This window comes from Equus caballus, chromosome 5, assembly GCF_041296265.1.
Source record: "Equus caballus isolate H_3958 breed thoroughbred chromosome 5, TB-T2T, whole genome shotgun sequence".
Classification (NCBI taxonomy): Eukaryota; Metazoa; Chordata; class Mammalia; order Perissodactyla; family Equidae; genus Equus; species Equus caballus.
In genome coordinates this window covers 17,179,407-17,201,344 of record NC_091688.1, presented here as the reverse complement: position 1 = coordinate 17,201,344, position 21,938 = coordinate 17,179,407, and the positions used below count along the sequence as shown (strand labels likewise).

Below are 21,938 nucleotides of genomic sequence, written 5' to 3'. Positions count from 1 at the left end.
ACCCAGAGAACTAGATAGAGATTAGCAACTAGAGACAGTTCACCCAAATTTTACAACTCTCCTCTTTCAAGCTCATACCTAGCATCATCCCAAGCTTGGAATACTGATAAAAGGGCCACATGATCAGAAAATCTGTTTCCAGCAAAATTTCGATGCACATAGCCCAGTCGCTTCCCTTCACTGATGAAAGGCTCTGGAAAGCAGGTGGCAGCAGAGATAGTACAGACAGCATCTCCCACACTGAAACACAGACAGATCACATCTTTTGTCTTTCTTTCTCTTCTTTTTGGGTGAGGAAGACTGGCCCTGAGCTAACATCTCTTGCCCAGCTTCCTCCTTTCTTTCTCTCTCCCCAAAGCCCCAGTACATAGTTATATATCCTATGTCCTTCTAGTTCTTCCACGTGGGATGCCACCACAGCATGGCTTGATGAGCTGTGTGTAGGTCCACACCCAGGATCCCAACCAGTGAACCCTGGGCTGCTGAGGCAGAGCATGAGAACTTAACCACTACATTACTGGGCCAGTCCCCTAGATCACATTCTTGTTCCAGCAGCTCAAGCAGGATTGTCAACTGTGGGTCAGTCTTTATCGGCTATGATCCTGCTTTATCAGCACTGAAATTGGCTTAACAAAGAACTTTACCGCTGCTCTCTCCAAAAGCAGAAAGGGAAAAAATGAGTTCTTATATTAATGGATGAACATTTACCATAAATTATGATCAAAATTTATATTTTTCTTTCCCTATTCTCTTTCCCATCTTACCAAATGTCTTAATTTTCAAAACTTTCTAATAAGATACACCTGTTTTCCTAATGCTACTTCTCGTTCAAGGACAACTACTTAACCTCCTAAGAGGAACTATACTTCTCTTTTGAGAAATCTGTGCTCTTCCCTCAACAAGTTGGGCCTAGTGTTCATCTACTGGTTCATACTTTTTCTCAGTATCTAAAGTATGCCACTTCTCTACTTAAGAATATTTAATTTTTTCTTCTATCTGAGCCCATCCTGTTTTTGTGGGGCGTGGGATAAGATTTGTCAAATTGTTCTACCATTTAACTACCAGCAATAAAACAAACCACTTACTAGAAAATACACCCCATTATCATCATTTTGCCAAGACGAGGCTCAATGGGGAGTTTCGCCAGGATTCGTCCCAGAGGAGTCAACTCATCATTGGCATCTAACGCATCAAGCTCTATGGGGAGATATTTCTTTGTGAGCAGAAACAGTAACAAACAACCCTTTAACCTAGGCAAAGATAAAACATTTCTTTATAGATTAAGGTTACAATCATATACTTAAGTTTTCATTATTTGTCAAGCCAACTGCCAGCATCATGCCCACAGCCAACAATTCTCTTAAAAATAGAAAAAAGCCAAATCCTGGAGCACCTAATAACAAGAAGGTACCAGAATTAGGCCCCGTATGTTGTAAAGCTAAAGACGGTCGATGAGAAGTCTATAAATACAGTAATAACTATAACGGCAGCATAAGTACCTATGTGCTCATAAGTCTCATACTATCTACTGATAATTTTGAGAGAGAAGGAAATGAAATCTGAAGAACAAAAGTCTGAAGTTCATCTAGCAGATGAGTACTAGATTCAAAACTCAAATTCAGATCCCCCAGCTCCAACGCCCTTATTCTTCCTACTGAACTACACTGCTTCCATAGTAAGTGTGACTAGAAAACATAGATAGATCTTCTAAGAGATGAACACAAAATACCATGGGGACCATGAGTAATTCATGTTCTGATCATTATATGTTGGTTAAGGGATGACATCCTGCCTTTTCTCCATTTCTTTCCGAAGTAAGACTCACGTTACCACTTTCTTACCTCATATTGTTCATTTGATAATACTGACCATACTAGTACATAAGGCAACTTTGGAAGCCTTATTATCACAGCCCTGTGGACTGTATCGTCTTCTTGATTCATTTGTTAAGTGTTACATGCCAGGACAAGACAGATGGTATAATTAACATGTGTTAGGTAGGTCTGTATTTGTGGGTACCTCTAAGAGTGTGCTCTGCTTCAATCACAGCATCCAAAGGTGGAGGTTCAATTGCCTTGGCCAGGAATTGGCCAATTGCTCCCAGACGCAGAAGTTTTATGCTCAAAGCAATTTCATGCAATGGTGTTCGGAACATCTCTGGTGTCATGTGGGTTTCCAGTCTAAGAGGAAACAAGCATAAATAACCACTGTCCCCTGTGTACACGTTTGTTTAATAAAATCTTTGCAGAGAAAGAATCAGATAGATATAGTTGCCTATCCTTCATCCTTTTACAATCATCAAAGAACATTTTATATTTACCACAAAGACTCTCTAACTGGTTCAGTATTGGCTTACGACTTTACACTTATAGCTTAATGGCATTTTCAGCTGAATGAAGGAAGATGAAAAAAATTATGCACAATCCTCATTTTCTTACTCCCACCTATGGGTGCTTGAGGTCCTGCCTGATGACAAACATGGGTCAAAAACGGTAGCGAGACCTTCTGTGAGAGATATGGGCTAATACTAACATTTCCCCACTACCCCCCCCCCCTTCCTGGTCCATATAAATTTAGGGCAACTGGAAAGGACCTTACAGATCATCTAACCCTTTACAATTTTAACAAGGAAAGTTATAATAAATTAACATAAACAATGATAATAGCTAACATTTACTGAGCACTTACATGTTAAGCACTGTTTTCAGTATTTTACACTATTAACTCATTTAGTTCTTCAACTAATCCTATGAATGAGGTATTACATTATTTTCCTTTTTCAACTGAAGAAACAGACACAGAAAGATTAAGTAACTTACTCTCATTTTATAGAATGGGGAAATAGGCCCAGAGTGTAAATGTTTAAGGGTATGCAATATATCAGGCACAAGTAGCATTAAAATCCAGGTCTGTACATTTCTAATTCAGACTTATTCCCTACAAATTATTTATGAGGAAGATTCATGGGAACCATTTACAGGTGGTTCCAACACTGCTGGCAGGACTTAGATGAACAGAAATCAGGTTTACATAAATGCATATAGCATATCTATTCCTCACCCTACAGAGAAAAAAACAAAAATCCCTTCTTTAGGTCTATTCATGCCATTACTAATTACCAGGTGGTTTTACTCTAAGACGTTAAGAGTACAGTAGTTGTTTCTTCAGTTCAAGGGACAATCTAACCTTTAAAAAGAACTAGGTATATCTTCCAAATGTTGCAGCCAGTCTCCTGAGTTAACTTCTGATGCTCAAATAAACCCACATTTATAATTACTAGGGAGCCATATGTTACCAGTATAAAAGTACATCAAAACTGTTTTGATTTTTCTTCAGTGCATTATACACATCTGGTCATCTAAATTAGTCTGTCCCACAATTCTTTATCGTGATAAACATACACACACACAAAACCCCAACCTACCTTATCAAGTGGTTAAAGCTAATGCACACCACATGGATCTCTAGAAACACACACCTAAGTACATATCTTAAATCTATAACTCAGAGAGATAAAGATTTTTTAACCAATAGGTCCCATCACAAACACTCCCAAAAAAGACTCTGTAGTATAAATGAAAACAGACAAGGTATTAACAGACTTGGATTTCAGTCCTGGACAAGTCAGCTAGGCTCCTTGAGCTTTAGTTTCCTTATCCAAATAATACCCTCTGTATCTCAGGCACATAAGGAAAATCATACGAGACAGGTGATGTGCTAACAGGGAAAAAAAGAAACATTCTATATATATATAAGTACTATTATTTTAATGTAATTTGAGAAAGCTAACCACTCTATAAACATCAGTAATCCCAACGTGATAAAGCTATGTGGAGCCAAAATAATGTCCAGATAGCCTCCTTTAAAAGGTTATTAGTAAACCAATATTGAACATGCCACCATGAACTATTTCTGATTTCTTTTCATTCTTACCACAATCTCATTATCCAAGATGTTTCCTCCAATATACTTAACTGGTGGCAATTATGCACTGAGTTCATTAAGTTCATAGCAGGGCGGGGGTGGGGTGGGGTGTGGATATGTAAAGGGTTAAAAAAAAAAAATCTTTCTTCAAGAAAAAACCTTTACTCATGAACTAGCCTCACCTTTCAAAGCGGGCTCGGCTACAGAGGTGGAAACAGAATCCAGGCCGCACACGGCCAGCTCGTCCTTTCCGCTGCTCAAGGTTTGTTTTAGATGCCCATACTGTAGCATAGTTGGTCATATTGTTGTGAGCAGTGAACAGCTTCACTTTCTGCCTAAATAGGAAAGGGTGGTTAATTCTAAGACTCATATGTACTACCAATACATAACTATTATATTTCCACTAAGTGGTAGATGCTCTCCAGATAGCTATGCTTACTTGTGATGTCTATTTGTGAACAGCACCAATAAGAATTTGACTCCATACTCTCCTAGCTATCAACCTACTAAAAGGCAATAATACACACGTGCCACTTACTAACTTGATGGATGATCTTGCCCATGTTACTAACCTTTCTGTCCCTCATTTTCCTCATCGGAAAATGAGTATAACACTATTACCTTTCTCATAGGGTTTTTATGCATAAACTTTAAGTGAATTAATGAATGTAAAGCTTTTACACAGAATCTGGCACATATATGCAAGTAACTGATAACTATGCAGGCCAACTCTATCCCAAAGTTTAGCTTAACTTTTAAGGTATCTATGATCTAAAGATTATGCACTAAACCAGAATACGTGGCAATTCTGATGATATCACCAAGCAGTGCATGTGTGGTCCTTTTGAACCTCTGTGCAATCTCAGAATCCTTCAATGTTACAGACAGGCAGCTAGCCCTAAACAATTGGGATTGGCACAAAAGAGCCACACCCTAAAGTGGGCACTGGCAAATCTGTTTCAACTGCCAGCAACGGCTGAGGGACTATACAGAGAACACATGGGACATCAGAACACATGGGACACAGGGGACATTTGTCTTTTTTTGTCCCCTCCATATATCGATTACCACATATTACTTACCTATACATAATGCCTCCCTGTGTATTTCTCAGGCTCATCTCATATCAAATATGAAGTCTTTTAATTCTTAAATGAGTGACCTACAGGTAGGATACTTGTCCTGAGCTAAATATTGGTCATCTTTATACATGCTATTGTATGGCAGTGGTCAAGGGAAACACCCAAGGCAAAATGAGCAAAACACCAGCAGAAGAGCAGTGGGAAGTAGCCAGAAGTTAGAGTTAAGCTTTGTCACTTTTTACCATGATAAGTGATTTGTGATGATCGATACCAAGAATTATCAATTAGCCTATTACCCAGGAAATACAGATGCACAGTAATTTTGATGATAAAAATAAGGTGTTTCTGATTCTCTTAACTGATATTAGATATTACATGGGACATTCTGAAGATTTATTCTAGGCAAACAGGTTCCTTGGGAACTTACTTGCAGGAGTCAATGACATAAACAACATCATTTATAGTAATGCTTGTCTCAGCAATATTTGTGGACAAAATAACCTGTGAAGAGACATTAAGAAAAATTACACTTCAGAAAATATTTTCCTGTTATGTACTTGAAAAGACTAATTTGCTTGTGTAACAGCTAACACGGAGAATTACAGAAGTCTTTAAAAAAATCACTGGATAATGAAAAATCTGCTAAGCTCAGGAAGAAAAGACCCTTTCTTCCTCAATTTATATGGATTACAATTTTTTGGATAGTTCTTTGAAGGCACATAACATTTGTTTGATATCTATGTCACTTCCAACCCCAAAACTTAATGTTTATCATTTACCTTGGTTACTCCAGCTGGTACCGGATCAAACACTTTGCGCTGTTCCTCTCGAGGAATCTGAGAATGCAGAGGTAGAATCTGATACCTATGGCTTCCTATAACAATACAAAAAGGTTAAGGTCTAAAACTAGGAGCCTAGTTTAAAACTGCTCTACATTATGCATCTTTTTATTCAAAAACTGACACAACACTAAATTCTGTTTTCACATTTTGGCTACAGCACAAGCAAAAATACTCATTTTTCTCTCTCAAATATGTGAGAATTCAAAGACTCACCAAAATGCGGATTCATTTCCAAATGCTTCTGCATAGTATAAATCAAATTCCAGCCAGGCAGAAAAACCAACACAGCTCCAGGAACATTAAGGGTCTCAATGTACTTAAGTAGAGCCTCAATGAGTTCAAAAGGAGTTTCCTTTTCATTCAATTGAGCCATGCTCATCTTTGTTTCTGGACCGTATTCATCACCACAGATCAGGTTGCAATTTGCCTACAAAAAATAGGGAGATATATTCTGGACTGTCTCAATTACTACAGCTCATGAGGTAACATTCAAATGACACCCAATGTCCTTATTAATTCTGATAAGTCACATCTAGCATATAGTAATTTAATTTCCAAAAATGTAGAACCTACTGGTTGACATACCAAATTTTTCTACTGAGTAATATTTCCCATAGAACATGACTAAAATTCAAGCACAAACTCTTAAATTTGCCTCTGAAACTTCTAATGGCTCCTTCTACCAAGAATATTTAACTCTTGGGACTAAAAACTCTCGGTTTTTCAAAAATACTTTCCTTACTGATTAATGAACTGTTCCTAGGATCCTCTCTGTGTATCAATCCCTATATAATTACTTCATCTATACACAATGCCTTCCTGTGTGATTTCCAGGCTCATCTCATGCCAAATATTAAGTCCTTTAATTCTTAGACAAGTGTCCTGCAGGCAGGGTATTTGATCATTTCCACCTATTTCTGAAATAATGTGGTATTTTCCAAAAAGTCTGCCTTAGAATCAATGATAAACCAAGCCTTCAGTAATAACAAACAAAGCTGTTAAAATTGGTCTTCTTTTCCTCTGATAAGCTTTCTATTTGCTATTTGTTTACATCCTTGAGGTCTTCTGATTAAAAATACCCAATCCCAGGTTGTTTTCTATCAAATTCTGCATTGCTGGCTGTCTTACACTATTCATTCTGTTCAAATTTCCAGCTCCAAGATGCATTTTTATATTATCCTGGGTCCAATTCTCAAGCACTACAGAGTAACTGTCGCTTTTCTTTACTGTTTCTTCTTAGGAACCCCCTCCTTACGCTCTAGTTTAAAACTCTCTCCATCTGATAATGTCATCACCATACAGTCTCTCTAATCTACAGTTGCTGCTTCTTCAACTTTACCGTACACATGGATCATCTGGATTATCTTATTGAAATGTAGATTCTGATTTAGTAGGACTGGGGTGGGGCACAAGACTGCCTTTTACCTGTTTCCCAGGTGCTTCGGCCCATGGAAAACTGAGTAGCCAAAGCCTTATAAAATGGAGTTATCTCTAGCTGCATGGGGCCTTTAACCATCTTACCCTTTCCTCTTCTTTTGTTTTGATCTTCATGCCAGAGATGATTTAACTCAGAGTATGAAAAGAGCTTGTCATTGAATGTGGAACTCTTTGGAGTGAAATGAGTCAATTCAAAGACAGACATTGTAGTCAGTTTTTTAAAAAGTTTTTTTTTTTTTTTGAGGAAGACTCGCCCTGAGCTTACATCCGTGTCCATCTCCCTCCACTTTATATGTGGGACGCCTACCACAGCATGGCTTGCTAAGCGGTGCCATGCCCACGAACTGGCAAACCCTGGGCCGCTGAAACAGAACGTGCAAACTTAACCGCTGTGCCACCAGGCCAGCCCCATTAAAAAGTTTTTTATAATGCTAACTCATTGTATGTTTTTAACTAAAATCATTCTCTTCCCTACAATCATTTGCCCAAAATCAAAGTTCTTCATGAAATTCACTTACATCATCATCCTCACCACCATCCTCCTCCTTATCCTTCTTCTTCTTGTCCTTTGGTGGAGGAACAAAGTGGGTCATCTGAATACAGTCTTCCAAAAAATATTCTGCCAGGACAATCCAGTTAGGTAAGTACTACCAACTTTCAGAATGCAGCAGTCTGTAAAACTCATTTTCGAACTCCTAATACAAAATTACCTTAATACCCTTCAATCTGATTCTTCAAAACTGCCAACAAATTCTAGTGGCAATAGCCTCTTTTCCCAATCAAACTCAGTGTTCCCACTTCTTGGACCTTGGAGGAGGGTGAGGTATCTTATTACACGTTCCTACAAAGCCAGTCAGGCTATCCTCTATATACAATATTCAGTCAAGGAGTTCACGGAATGCCTATTGTGCATGTGCACTACGTTGTACATTCCCACGGTGGGGGAGGTACATGTACAAAGAAGTAATGTCAATACAGTAACATACCACAGTCCATCCTTCCTCTACCAGAATGTACACATAAAATGGGTTCCTTTTAGTTACTACTCTGAAGAAGGACCTCAATGCAAAGGTTGGAACATCTGGCTGATCAATTATGCTCCTGAGGTTGTCTGATGGGCCCAGATGTGTCCCATAATCTAAACATTTCACCTCTGTACCCTAAGTGCCCCAAAGTGCCATTCTCATCACAATACATCAAGGGTACATACTATCAACGTGACTCATCACTGATGATGTTAAACTTCCTTACCTGAGGACTGTAGTGTCTGTCAAGTTACTCCACCGTTAAGTTACTCTCAGTTCCCCCATCAATCTTCTACTCTTTGGAAGCAAGTCATTAAGCACAGTACACTCAATGGATAGGGAGTTAAGCTTCACATTTTTTGAGGGAGAGGGAGAGTATCCATATAAGTTTTTTGGAATTCTTCCATATGAGAGGTTTGTCTTTATTACCTATTTATTTCTTCAACCATCATATAGATCCATAGGTATTTATATTTTATACTTAGGGTTATAATCCAGCACTATGTTATTTTGGTTTTTTGCTCAAATTATTCCAGCTTTGACCATTAACAGCTTTCAGGTTGGCTCTTCTGTCCCCTTTGTTCCCATTATTGTGTGCTGTTTTAAAGCACTTTCTTACTTTCAGGCACTGCAAGATGCTCCAGGTTCATCTTGTATAGTCACTGCTTCAGCCTTAGAATCACCCATTTCTCCAAGGACAACTGGTTCCTTTAATTGGAGACCGTATTGGAAATAAGATCTGGATGTTGGGCATGTTCCCTACTACTGGGATGTCACTGCTTCTAGGCCTACTCAGCAGACAGAGCTAGGAAATATGTATGTATACTAACCCATGTATCCACACACATCTATAATTACTTCTGTACCTATCCATTTGTATCTAAACACAAATTCTCACTGATGTCTCCAACTATAATCCAGTACCACATGGTTCCTTCAAGCCTTCCCTCCTTTCTTGTAACCTCTCACTCCAAAGATAAACCTGGTTCCCACCACCTAACATCCATTTACTTATTTTTTCAATCCCAGTATACACGTAAAGCAGTTTTAGAATTGTTAACCTGTACCCTCGTAAGATACAACTGCATTGGCTTCTCAGAGCTACCCTTACTTTCGAATTTCAAAAATCAGAACCCTTATGTACCTACTCATCATTTCATATCTGCACTGCAAATTTTTCAGCTTATTTTCAAGCCCTCAATTAGACTATTTTTTAATTTTTTGCTGAGGATGATCTGCCCTCAGCTAACACCCACTGCCAATCTTCCTTTTTATTTGTATGTGAGCCACCACCTCAGCAAAGCCACTGCCAGACAAGCAGTGTAGGTCTGTTCTTGGGAACTGAACCCTGGCCACCAAAGCACTGTGTGCTGAACTTAACCACTAGCCCACCACGGCTGGCCCTGTAATACATTTTTTTAACCAAGCTACTACATGACTTTCCTAGAAGATGGTGATGATAAAACTTCTAAAGGAAGTAAAGAAGCTCTTAGCTACTCAGAAATACTTGACCTTGAAACACTACTTAATCTCATTTCAAAATCTGCTTGCTCTGGCTCTAAGAATGATTCTCTTGTTAAGTCGGCCCTGGCTGCGTGAACTTTTAACAGTATTTCCCATGAAGTCTATAGGCCATATTGATTCACACTTGACTGTATATAATTTTAAAAGTTAAGTTTGGCTCTAAGTAAAGGCCAGGAAGTTTACTGGATATGCAAATTCCTCAAGCAGTGAATGAAACTTGTTCTCCTCCTCAGATTGTACTCACTGCTGCTCAACGAAAATCCCAAGATACTACGATGCATCTAATAGTCCAATGTGGCCAGTATTTTAAATATCCTTTAGACTATTACTCCAATCTCCAGAATTAAGAAAATCCAAACACTACTGCACAAAAGATGTTCGCCCTCCCACCTGACTCCCACAATACTTACCTTGAACTGGGTAAGTCCTCCCAAAAACTTCAATGATAGGGCAATTGAAGAAATATTCACAGAACATGCTGGTATCAATAGTAGCAGACATAAGAACAATGCGAACTTCAGGATAAGCCTGAACCACATCACGCAACACTACCAAAAGGAAGTCAGTCTATTAAAACACAAACACAAATGAAACAAAAATTGCATAGTAAGTCTGTGCTAATGAGAGACCTAAAGGATTTCTTGTGCTATACAGCCACAAGACATCAGTGAAACTCGGTTTCTTAGGTGGCTTGTAGAAGTGTTAAGATAAAGGGTTACAATGGGATGCAGTTAACGGTATTTTTAAGAACACCTGTAGTCTAACAGCTGTTGGGATTAGAAATGAGTGCTATGTGGGTATGGGAAGGGAAGAGAAACAAACACTAACGAGAGCAAAGAATTCACCTAAGACTTTTCAAGGAAATTTATGTAGGCACAAACTTTAACTAGAGAAAAGGGGAAAGCCACGATGAGCCAAAAATCAGTTATCCAATCACCTGTAAAGTTAATCTTAAAAATACTGAAAAGGTCATATTTGGTTCAATCAAACAAAATAATGGCCAAGACATTTGTTATTTAATAACGCAAAGTATCCTTTAGCCCACCTAACAACACAGAAGCTAAAACTCTGATAAAACTTTTCTCTGGCTGTGTAGTCCTCTCGCCCATCACTCTGCCTCCTTCAATTAAAGAAAATCACCATCTTGAATCTTTTATTATTCCTTTCCATAACTTTCCTCTCATGTATACAGATACCTAAAATATATATATATATAAACATATGTAGAAATATGTTTTTAAATTTACCTATTCTTAACTTTACAGGAACATGATATTTTATATAATCTTTTGGGATTTCCTTTTCTACATACTACAGTACTGCTAAGATTCATCCCTAAGTGTTACTACAGTTATTCTGATGACTGTTTAATACTCCAATGTGTGAATATAACAATTAATTCACCAGTCGGTATCTGGTGGTACCTACTCAAGGTATCTGAGTTGTTTCCAGGATTTTATTATTGTGAACATTTGCCACTATGAACATTTTGTTCATGTCTTCTGCTCGACATATGTAAGCTTCTATAGCTAAGTGTGGATATGGAACTATAAAGTTAAAGGGTGTGTAAATGTTGAACTTCAGAGACAATGCTGAACTATTCGCCTAAGTGGTTCCATCAATTCACATACCACCATGAGCAGTGGATAAGAGATCCTGCTAATCCTCATATTCTCTAACACTTGGCATCACCACTTAAATTTTATTAGTCAAATTGATATAAAGTAGTAAGTACTTTATTATAGTCTTGATCTAAACTTTCCTATTCACCAATGTGACTGAACACCACCTCATGTTTATTAGCTAAACATGTGCTTTCTTTTGTAAAATGTCTGTTTGTATTTTTTGCTTATTTTCTATTGAGTCGTCTGTACTTTTCTTACTGATTTGTAGGTGGTGTTTACATATTTCTATATTAAAATTTTGTTGGCTACATTAGAATCTTCTAGCTTGCGGTGTACCTTAAATTATCTTTTGAATGAACAACTAATTTTAATATAGACAAATATATCAGTCTTTTATTTCATGTTTAGTGTATTTCACATTTTAAGAAATCCTTCCAGAAGATCTAGAACTATGTTACCTAGTACAGTGGCCACTGGCCACACGTGGCTGAGGATATGAAATGTGCTTAATCTGAGTTGAAATGTGCTGTAAGCATAAAATACACATATTTTGAAGACTTAAGATCAAAAAGTGTGTAAAATATCTCAATATATTTTTTTATATTGACTACATGTAGAAAATATGTAGATATACTGAGCTTATTTCACCTGTTTCATCTTAAAATACGTAACTAGAAAATTAAAAATTACTTATGTGGCTCAGAGTATATTTCTATCAGATAGTGCTGTTTAGATGTTTACTTGAATAGATTTTTCTATTCAAGAGTTAAAATTGCCTTGGCATTTAAATCCTTAATCTATCTGGAGTTGATTTCCGTGTTTGGTTACGAAGTAAGGATCCAATTTCAACTATCTCCTTATGGATGACCATGTTTCTAGCTCCATTTATTAAATAGCCCACTCCCTTTTCCACTGATCTGATATGCCATCACTCTTAGACCAAAGCTGCATACAACACACAATCTGTTTCTACACTCTGTATTATTCCACTGGTCAAACTGTCAATCCACATACTATACTACCTTAATTATTATAGCTTCAAATTAAGTCTTCATATCTGTAAAGCAAGACCTTCCATTCTGCTCTTATTCAGAAGTCCTGGTTATATTTTGCCATACATCTTACCCATAAGTATTTATAATCAGCCTATTAAATTCTGTGAAAAATCCGGCTGAGAATTTGATTAGAATTGCATTCAAACTGTGGATCAACTTGGGGACAACTGACATCCATATAATATTCAGTCCTCCTAGCCAAGAACATGATCTGGTCTTTTTTAATGTTCTGTAATAAAGTTTTATTTTTCTTATAGGGATCATGCATGTCTTTTTGCTGGATTTATTCTTAGGTACTTGACATACTGACTACTGCAATGGTATCTTTTTAGTTGTTTTCTAGCTGTTCGTTTATAATATATATAATGCAACTGAATTCTGTGTATTAATCTTCTATTCAGCCACATTGTTAAATTTTCCTATTCTCCCACTGTTTAAAATAATTGGTCTGTTAAGTTCCTTTGGGTGTTCCCCATAAAGTGACAAATTTAGATAAGGTTCATCTGAAAGAGAACATAAAAAGTTTCTGCAAAGGCATTTTTCACTGTGAATGGTATATTAGTATAGACCTGACAGTCTTTCCAGGAAAGTTGACCAAAACCACTTAATTTTTCTTACGAAAACTGCAATGATAATCCATTATGTTTTCAGTATGATTTGGAATAATTTAAACTTTAAGAATACTGGTATGTTACCATGCTAGTTAGACAATATTGAATAATTTTAACTAATTAGAAAAAAAAAACCTATAAAGAGTTCAAGCGATTTTGAATGACAAAAACAGCAAAAATTTCTGATTTAAAAAGCCATCTGATAAACCATCCAAACTTTCTTACTTCCTTTAGCTCAATCATAAAGGTCAAAGTTTTGGCAAAACTAAAGATGATTAACAACAATGGCTGTAAAAGTATTTTCTAAAGAGGAGGCCTTCCGATGAATGTTTTGCGGAATAGGAGTCTGGTGACAGTTTGAATGACATACTGTCCCCATCCAATAACACCTGTTTGGATATGTAAAATAGTGGTATAAAAGCAAGTCATTGCTTTATAGTATCAATTTTTGAATTATACAATTATATAATAAGTTAATTCTATACAAGTTCTGCCAAGGACCAGAAGAAGAAAGGGGATGAAATTCTAGTTTTTTCCTAATTCTGGCAGGATTATCATTAACATCTAAAAAAGATAAGAGCTGTAAACATCCAAGACGACATTATTAATTATATTAAATTTTAAAATTATAAAATCTCCAATTCAAAGAAAAACTGATTATTAAAATTCCATTATCTATTCATAGTCATAAACATTAGTTCAGTTGCTGAATTATGCTAGTTCTTACTGAGCACTGCTATTATACTTTTTCTTTAAAGACTGGCACCTGAGCTAACATGTTGCCAATCTTCTTCTTTTTTTTCTTATTCTTCTCCCCAAAGCCCCCCAGTACATAGTTGTATATTCTAGTTGCGAGTGCCTCTGGTTGTGCTATATGGAATGCTGTCTCAGCATGACCTCATGAGAGGTGCCACGTCTGTACCCACAATCCGAACTCATGAAACCCTGGGCCACCGAAGCGAAGCATGCAAACTTAACCACTCAGCCACAGGGTTGGTCCCTATACTTACTAATCGCTTTTAGAATTGTGTGAGTTTAATAAAGGAAAAACAGGCTTAATGGCCTTGCTAAAAAAAAGGTGTCCAACATCTTAAGTGACTGAAGTTCATAGTTTTGATAGAAAACGTAAGCATGAAGAAAAGGGAAATAAAACAAAGACTCTACTTTGATTTCTCTTTGTACAGAATATTAGGATCAGTATCTTACTATAACGCTCAAGTTACTCACATTTATGTCTCTTTCGTGTATTTCATCTACAATTACATGACTGATTCCTCGAATGCCTGCTTCTAATTTTCTTAGGAGCACACCTTGAAAAGAAAAACAACTGGAGATGAGTTTCTATTTTGATTAAAGTAGGGGGGCATAGAAAAGTGCAAAGAAACAAATTCTAGACAACTATGCTTCAACTAATATAACCCCAAGCATCAATTTAGGAAAGAAATAATCACTTGTATATTTAAATTATTAAAAAGGCTTTAGTGTACTCTGAAACACATTTGTTTAATGAACACATTTGTCTATTCAAAGACAGAACTCTAGTAACGTATTTCATTTTCTCTGAGCTATATCCACCAGCAGGTACATACTATCCATGAAGGAAAAAACTGCCAAAAGTTCTACTTAAGAATCCTGCGATTGGCTCCTGGATTTCCAGCCATTTTGTGTTGCTACCGAGTGTTCTTCACAAACAATACAATACAAAACACAAATGAAACACTAAAATAAAACTCATTACTGACCTACGGTACAAAACATTATACTGGCATGAGGGCGAGGAAGTACAGACTCAAATCGAACACTATAGCCACAGCTTTTTCCGGGCTCTTCTCCTCTCTCATATGCAACTCGCTCGGCCACAGAAACCGCACTGATTCTCCTGGGCTGAGACAAGGAAAAAGAAAACTGATATAAAAGCTACAAAATTGCAGTTACATTTGTTTATTAGAATTATTAAATTATTGTAGTAAATCTGTCCCAGTAAACAACAGAACCAATAGTAATGTTATCCTTAGGAAGCTCCAAATCTTATTAAAGAAAAAAATCAGGACAAAAAATGTTACCAGTTAATTCTATGGCAGACACTCAAAAAATGCTGTTTTTCATTTTGTATATAAAATGACTCCAAGGTTTTTATAGAAAATCAAATTTCTCCACCATTGGCCCAAACTCTTAATGATATGCAGAGTGATTTTCCAGTAGGGAAGGGGGCAGAGCGTGCATGTAACTTTTCTTGTAACTGCCTACCACAGTGAAGGCATACGTTTAGAAAATTACTTAACTGAGATATATGGGTATTAGGAAGGTGAACAATCTTCTATGCCAAATCTACTGCAGCCACCTTTCATTCACTTATTAACTCACAAGGTAAGCATTCATTGCATATTTGCAACAGGTGCCACAGAAGGTGCAAGAGAGAGGAAACTGAATGAAATCACTCCTGTCTTTGATGAGCTTACATATCAAGAAAAACTGTATACTACTGTTTCCAGCAACAAATATGCTGAACCCTAAAGGGAATGCTACAGGTTAATGTTTTAAGCTTTGGGCCTTCATTTTTCTGAAAACTGTTCCTTAGGGTTCCTTATCTTCTAAGTACACAAAACAATATTTACTTCGTGGATACTACGCCTATTACGATGCCCTAAAGGTACAGCTATGGAGGGACATACAGATTTATAAAGACCAGATGCTTCTAAGTTGTTTTGGAGTTTATTGTGTGAAAAAGTTCCTAATGTCAGGTTGTATTTTAGTTCCTTGCTTGAGAAAACTTTCTGAGTTTCATATTTAGCTCAGTACCTACATGATGACATTCCAAGTTACGACAAGACTATTTAGGAAATCAGAGGCTAACACAATCTTAAAAAAAACCAAAAAACCAAAAACCCAATAACTTCACTATAGCTATCAATAGCCTTTGAATTAACACAAAATACAATTTATTAATTTCTATATCCCTAATACAAGGGTCCCTTAGGATATGGGGTTAGTAACAAATACAGGTAAGTGTACAATCAGCTAGTTCGTATTTATTCTGTCCACAAAAATAAGGGATTAAAAGATGCCTTCTTGAACATACTGTGTTGAATTTTCCTGACCTCGTATTTTGTCTGGTTTATGTGCCTTGACTTGCTGAACTATGCTAGCTTTTATTGACCACTCTGATAAGTACTCTGCACCTCACCAGCCCTCAGTAATAGTGTCACACGAAGGACTGAACTCTGTCTGTCCATCAAGAGAGTTCTGCTCATAGCCATGCGAGGGAATGTAAGAATGATATTTCACTAGAGATATAAAATACAAAGTTTTCTGGATCCTTTAAAGAAGTTCTTTGCATTCTATAAACAGGTAAATGCTCAATACTACTTTCTCTACTTTTGTTTTTCCTACAGTTTTCAACATGTCTACTAAATAACTGGCTTCTAGAAGAACTTGAAATTCACTAGGAAATTTGACTCTCCTGAGGTGTAACCATAACGCTACTGGGAATTCAGGGGTTGCTTTTATCACCTTGAAACAACCATCTTCAGACACCCTACTGACCAAATTTCCTTGAGTATGAACAGAAAACATCAATATCAAGACTCAACAACAAAGAAACAAATGACCCTACAATCTCCTCCTCATATTTTATATGCTTCTCTGACTTAGCAGCTTCTAGTTTCCTCAACGGCCCTGTCTGTAAAACGAAAATATTTAAAATACATTCTAAAGAGAAGCACTTCTTTTATTTACAACTGACTCGACTGGAAATCTGTGTGATTTTTCCTGAGGGCAGTATGGCAAAGTGCAAAAAAGTGAAAATACGCACACCCTTTGATCCGATAATCCTACATCTAGGAATTTATTCCAATGAAATAATCAAACAAGTGTATAAAGATCTATGCGCAAGTACGTTCATCATAGCATATGTAATACCAAAATATTAGGAAGAATCTTTAAAAATCTTCCATCATTTAAGAATAAGGGTATAAGCATAAAATGGAAAATTATAAAGTCATTAAATAATTACGCTGTTGCTCTAACGCCACAACGTTTACATAACAGGGACAGGTTAAGATGGTGTACATGCAGCTTGTATACAATAAAGTCTGAAAGGATAAAGACTAAAAGTAAAATGATTTCTTCTGGATGGTGGGATCTTGAGTGGGCTTTCGTTTCTTTTAAAATTTACTCTATTGGCTAATTTTTTCCCAAGGCGTATGTACTATGCTCAGAAAAAAGGCAATTAAAAAGTAATCTAATCCTTATGATAATTCTTAGCTCATTATAAAGACTGGCAGGATAGGCATTTTGTGTGGGAGAACACTGCTTAATCTAAGACTACTAATGAATGTTTCAACACTTCCCAGACTGGATGCCACTTGACAGCCTATGAAGAAGCTGATCTTCGTATCCCTTGAATAATTTACCCCTTTTCCCTTGATCTCCTGTGCTTCCATAATTGTTTTACATACCGTCCCACAGTGAATAAATACAAAGCAAGGCTCACCGATAAAACATCTATCAGTACCTGTAGAGCCACCTTTTCACATACGGCTTAAGTAGCCTACAGCTATTTCCACCTCTCAAAGTGCAGCCACACCAGATACACACCTTTGTAAGTTGGCTCGCTACTTACCTGAGTGACTACAATATTACACTCTGCTGCTCGGTCATTCTGGATAAAGTCATCTAGAATAAACTGGGGAACTTGTGTGGTTTTACCACATCCAGTAGCACCTCGGATGATGACAACTGAATTTTGACTAATCGCTTCCAGGATTTCACTTTCAAATTTCTTCACAGGCAGTAACTCCCTCTCCTGTAAGATCTATATTAGAAAATTTACACCTCAGTCAGATTTCTACCAATATACACATTAGAAGTAACTGTCTTTTTTTTTTTTTTTTTAAAGATTTTACTTTTACTTGTTCTCCCTAAGCTCCCCAATACATAGTCTGTCCGCACCCCAGGATTCGAACCAGCAAAACCCTGGCCCACCGAAGCAGAGCGTGCGAACTTAACCACTCGGCCACAGGACCGGCCCCCAAAGTAACTGTCTTAACGTTAAAAAAATGTGCTGTCTCTGCAAAAACGTATTCCTTCCCACTGGCTTAGTACTCAAAATATACTTTCTCATAAAAGTATATATTTCTATCTCTAATAGAACTGCCTCTTTTTTACTAAATTTCTGAAGAATCTATCTTGCGGCCTTGTCCACACCCTTATTTTCCTCCTTTCTCCTTGAACATTCCATATACATTCCCTTTCTTCTAACATTTCAACATTGCTTTATTCATAAAATAGTGAAAAACACCAAAAACAAAAAAAGAGCATTACTCCAAATCTTTCCACTCATATTAACTAAAACTCACAGGCGCTTAACTGACAACAACTACCCTCAGAGGAAACTAGGATTAGAAGTTTAGAAAATATCTTTGATCTTCCTTCCTAGAAAGGGCAAAATACATTCTTCACGTTCCTTTTGCCCACACTTAGAAAGTTCTGAGGCTCTGGGCACCATATGTCTAAATACTTCACAGACTTACTGCTTGCAAATCATGATCCTGTTCCAGCTGGTACATTAATTCATTCTTGAGGTCCATGCTTATTTGTTCTGGAGTAGCCTGTAAAATGGGAAGGCAACAGTCAAACAAAAGCACATAACTCTGCCTCAAACTGAAGTTATTTTTTATCTAGACATCCTTTTGAAGTACATGCAAGAGTAAAACACAAGAGTCTGATCTCAAAAACAATGCTGTACTTACATAAGCCAGGGGCCCCTCATCAATGTTGCTACTAGTCCATGGATTCCAGTTGGATTGTGGAGGTGACCAAGGAACCACACCCATTTGGTTTTGTCGCTGAGACGGCTCAAAGTGAGCCAATTTGCCAAGGTTGAGTACAACAGGCACAGAAGGATCATCAGGCTATTGAAAAATAAGAAAAACAGAAAAAGCAATACCAGTTGCTTATCTGACTAGAAAGTTCTATATAAAAGTGAACTAAATAGCTGTATGCTTACCGGGGGAATGATCTCAAGATTTAGCTCTTGAATGATGTTTTGCAGCTGATGCTCTAAATCCTGAGAGAGGTTAACTTTGTAAGGCTCCACCTAGAGAGAAAGTATGGTCATGAAAATCATGTAACACACACATGTGCACTACTCACATCTACTATGGCAGGGTTAAACATACGCAGTCAGCCCTAGGTCTACACTATTCCTAAAGCCAATGAGTCAGTTCCCTTTCGTGAAAGAATTACTTCACCAATTATTTACTTGTTACCCACTATGAACACAAAATTACGCCATTTCCATGTCTTGAGGTAAGACTACTAAAACTATAAACTAAACTTGAGCCAAATACTTGAATCTTTTTTTTTTTCAGTTTGCTTTTTCTTGCCCTGTTTTGTTGTTTTCAAATACTTGAATCTTATAATATCTCCTTGGGCTACTAAGTCTAAAGACTCACTGTCTCTCCTTCTTTCTTCTTTGTAAGTCCAGAGTAAGCTTCAATCACTTCAAGATGGTAGAGTTGTCTGACAAGCGACAGAGCACAGGACTGTGCTGCCAGTTTTTTATTTGATCCATGTTCGCGTGCAAAAATCCCTATAATTTAAGGTCAGGATTACCGAGGACAGAAGGATAAATCATCTGAGTAAATAAATACCTTAGCATAAGCAACTAGGGGTTTAGGTACAAAAGCCACACTAAAATACAGAGTATGCCACGGGTTCTAAGTTCTTTTTCATTCTAACTGCTAACCAAAAGCAATTTCATACAGTTTATCAACTAAATAACCAACCATCTTGATTACATACAAACCATCATTATAACAGCAAATAACCTAGTTCACAAATATTTTAGGTTTTGCAGGCCACACGGTCACTATCACAACTACTCAACTCTGCCTTTAAAGTGTGAAAGCAGGGCCGGCCTGGTGGTGCAGCAGTTAAGTTTGCTCGTTCCGCTTCTCGGTGGCCCAGGGTTCGTCAGTTCAGATCCCAGGTGCGGACATGGCACCACTTGGCAAGTCATGCTGTGGCAGGTGTCCCACATATAAAGTAGAGGAAGATGGGCATGGATGTTAACTCAGGGCCAGTATTCCTCAGCAAAAAGAGGTAGTTAGCACAGGGCTAATCTTCCTCAAAAAAAAAAAAGTGTAAAGCATCCATGCACACTACTTAAACTAGAGTTTGACAAACTACAGTCCCAGGGACTAAAAACAGCTTTTATGTTTTTAAAGAGCTGTAAAAATAAGACAAATATAACAAGTGATGTACGTGACCTGCAAAGCTTAAAATATAAATGATCTGGCCTTTTACAGAAGTTTGCTATCCCCTGACATAAACAAATGTAGCTATGTTCCAATAAAATGTCATTTATAAAACAGGTAATGGGCTGTATTTGGCCAGAGGGCTGTAGTCTGCTGATCCTGGCATTAGACTGAATCTAGTAGTTACTCATATCCTTAAAGAAAATGCTATATTCCTCTCCTCCAGTATCATTCAGCTTTAGGAGAGATGACACAGAGCACGGAAGGGGCACAGATACCTTCCTGCCTAATTAGCCAATTCAGTCAAATTAATGATGGTCAGATCAATGGGCTGTTAGAAGTCAGACTGCCTTTACCCTCTTAACATTTCATCCATTCAAAATAACTTATTTTTAAAGTCTAGGATAAAGAATTCAACATCATCTCCTGATGACTCATTCAAAGGTTTGATTCTATCAGGAAAGTCTTTCATATACTAAATTTAAATCATCATTGTTAGTCATACAATTCTCACGCTGGAAAGAATCTTAGGCCATTCCTCTCAATGTGCAGATAAATAAATCGAGTCCAGCAAGTAAGGTGCGATTTATTCAAAGTCACAAAACTTTGTTAGTAACAAAACCAGGTACACAGGGCTAGTTCCTTACTTTCAAGCTAACACACTGCCTGCTTTAAACTTAGATATTATCTAAGAATAAAGAATACACGCATCATGTCTTTGCTTTTTTATTTCCTTTATGAATAACCCCAATCTACTACTCAGGGTAACTTTCTCACCTTTTGTTCTTGACTCTATGACCCTTAAATGCTATACATTCACCTTTAGGCTTCTAATCTCATCATCTGATTCACTCCTTTCTAAATTTCACCTAGCTAGTTTTACCTGAATACTAAGGAACACTTTCACGTAAAAAGATAAAAAAGATGTTTTAAAGTTCTTTGACACTAGCAGGCTCCTAAGTAGTCTACCATCTCTTACTCTTTGAAATATGATGCTGGCATACTCTTTTCCTCACATGCAAACTGGGCCCTCTACTTCATATAATTACTAATATTCTACAACATCCTAGATGCCACCTTCTAACATGCACTCTTTCAATTAACAGAGCTTACATATATGTGGCTCAAGACTTTAATGTGAATATTATTCCACTATACAAGACTCAGAGTATCAGAGAAGCAGTAACACTTACTTCTGCCCAGCTGCTTGATATAAATGGTCATTTCTGCAATAAAGCTCCTGTAACAACATACACAAACAAGGTTAGGAATTTCTGTTAGAAATTACTAAATCCAGGACTCCCAAATCAGGCAGGTTTCCAACTGCTTAGGCAAATCACAGCAAAAAAACCACTGTAAACATTTATTTCTGTTCGATCCTAGAACAAATGAAGTATTGAAGTAAACTTCAAATAATGTATGACATGGCAGAAGACGGCTATAATCAAAGTCCATGAGCCAATTGTTTACGAAAAGAAAATGTTAGGGTTTTAGATTCTGTATTTACTTACTCTTACCCTTATTGCAAAGGTTGCAGTTGAATAGCTATAATGC

General features: G+C 37.1%; 1 protein-coding gene across 2 annotated transcripts in view; it reads right to left on the bottom strand.

Annotated features, from left to right (window-relative positions):
• Window positions 1–21,938, bottom strand: part of DHX9 (DExH-box helicase 9) — a 48,004-nt gene that overhangs the window by 6,998 nt on the left and 19,068 nt on the right. For both annotated transcript variants that reach the window (XM_005609775.4, XM_005609776.4), the window contains 17 exons: window positions 21,578–21,624; window positions 19,581–19,717; window positions 19,133–19,222; window positions 18,876–19,037; window positions 18,657–18,734; window positions 17,747–17,938; window positions 14,868–15,009; window positions 14,353–14,435; window positions 10,245–10,401; window positions 7,804–7,904; window positions 6,062–6,275; window positions 5,786–5,880; window positions 5,434–5,507; window positions 4,107–4,259; window positions 2,020–2,180; window positions 1,086–1,197; window positions 79–240 (listed from right to left, as the gene is read on the bottom strand). In XM_005609775.4, the coding sequence (XP_005609832.1) occupies window positions 79–240; window positions 1,086–1,197; window positions 2,020–2,180; window positions 4,107–4,259; window positions 5,434–5,507; window positions 5,786–5,880; window positions 6,062–6,275; window positions 7,804–7,904; window positions 10,245–10,401; window positions 14,353–14,435; window positions 14,868–15,009; window positions 17,747–17,938; window positions 18,657–18,734; window positions 18,876–19,037; window positions 19,133–19,222; window positions 19,581–19,717; window positions 21,578–21,624 (2,160 nt within the window). The remainder of the gene's footprint in view (window positions 1–78; window positions 241–1,085; window positions 1,198–2,019; window positions 2,181–4,106; window positions 4,260–5,433; window positions 5,508–5,785; window positions 5,881–6,061; window positions 6,276–7,803; window positions 7,905–10,244; window positions 10,402–14,352; window positions 14,436–14,867; window positions 15,010–17,746; window positions 17,939–18,656; window positions 18,735–18,875; window positions 19,038–19,132; window positions 19,223–19,580; window positions 19,718–21,577; window positions 21,625–21,938) is intronic.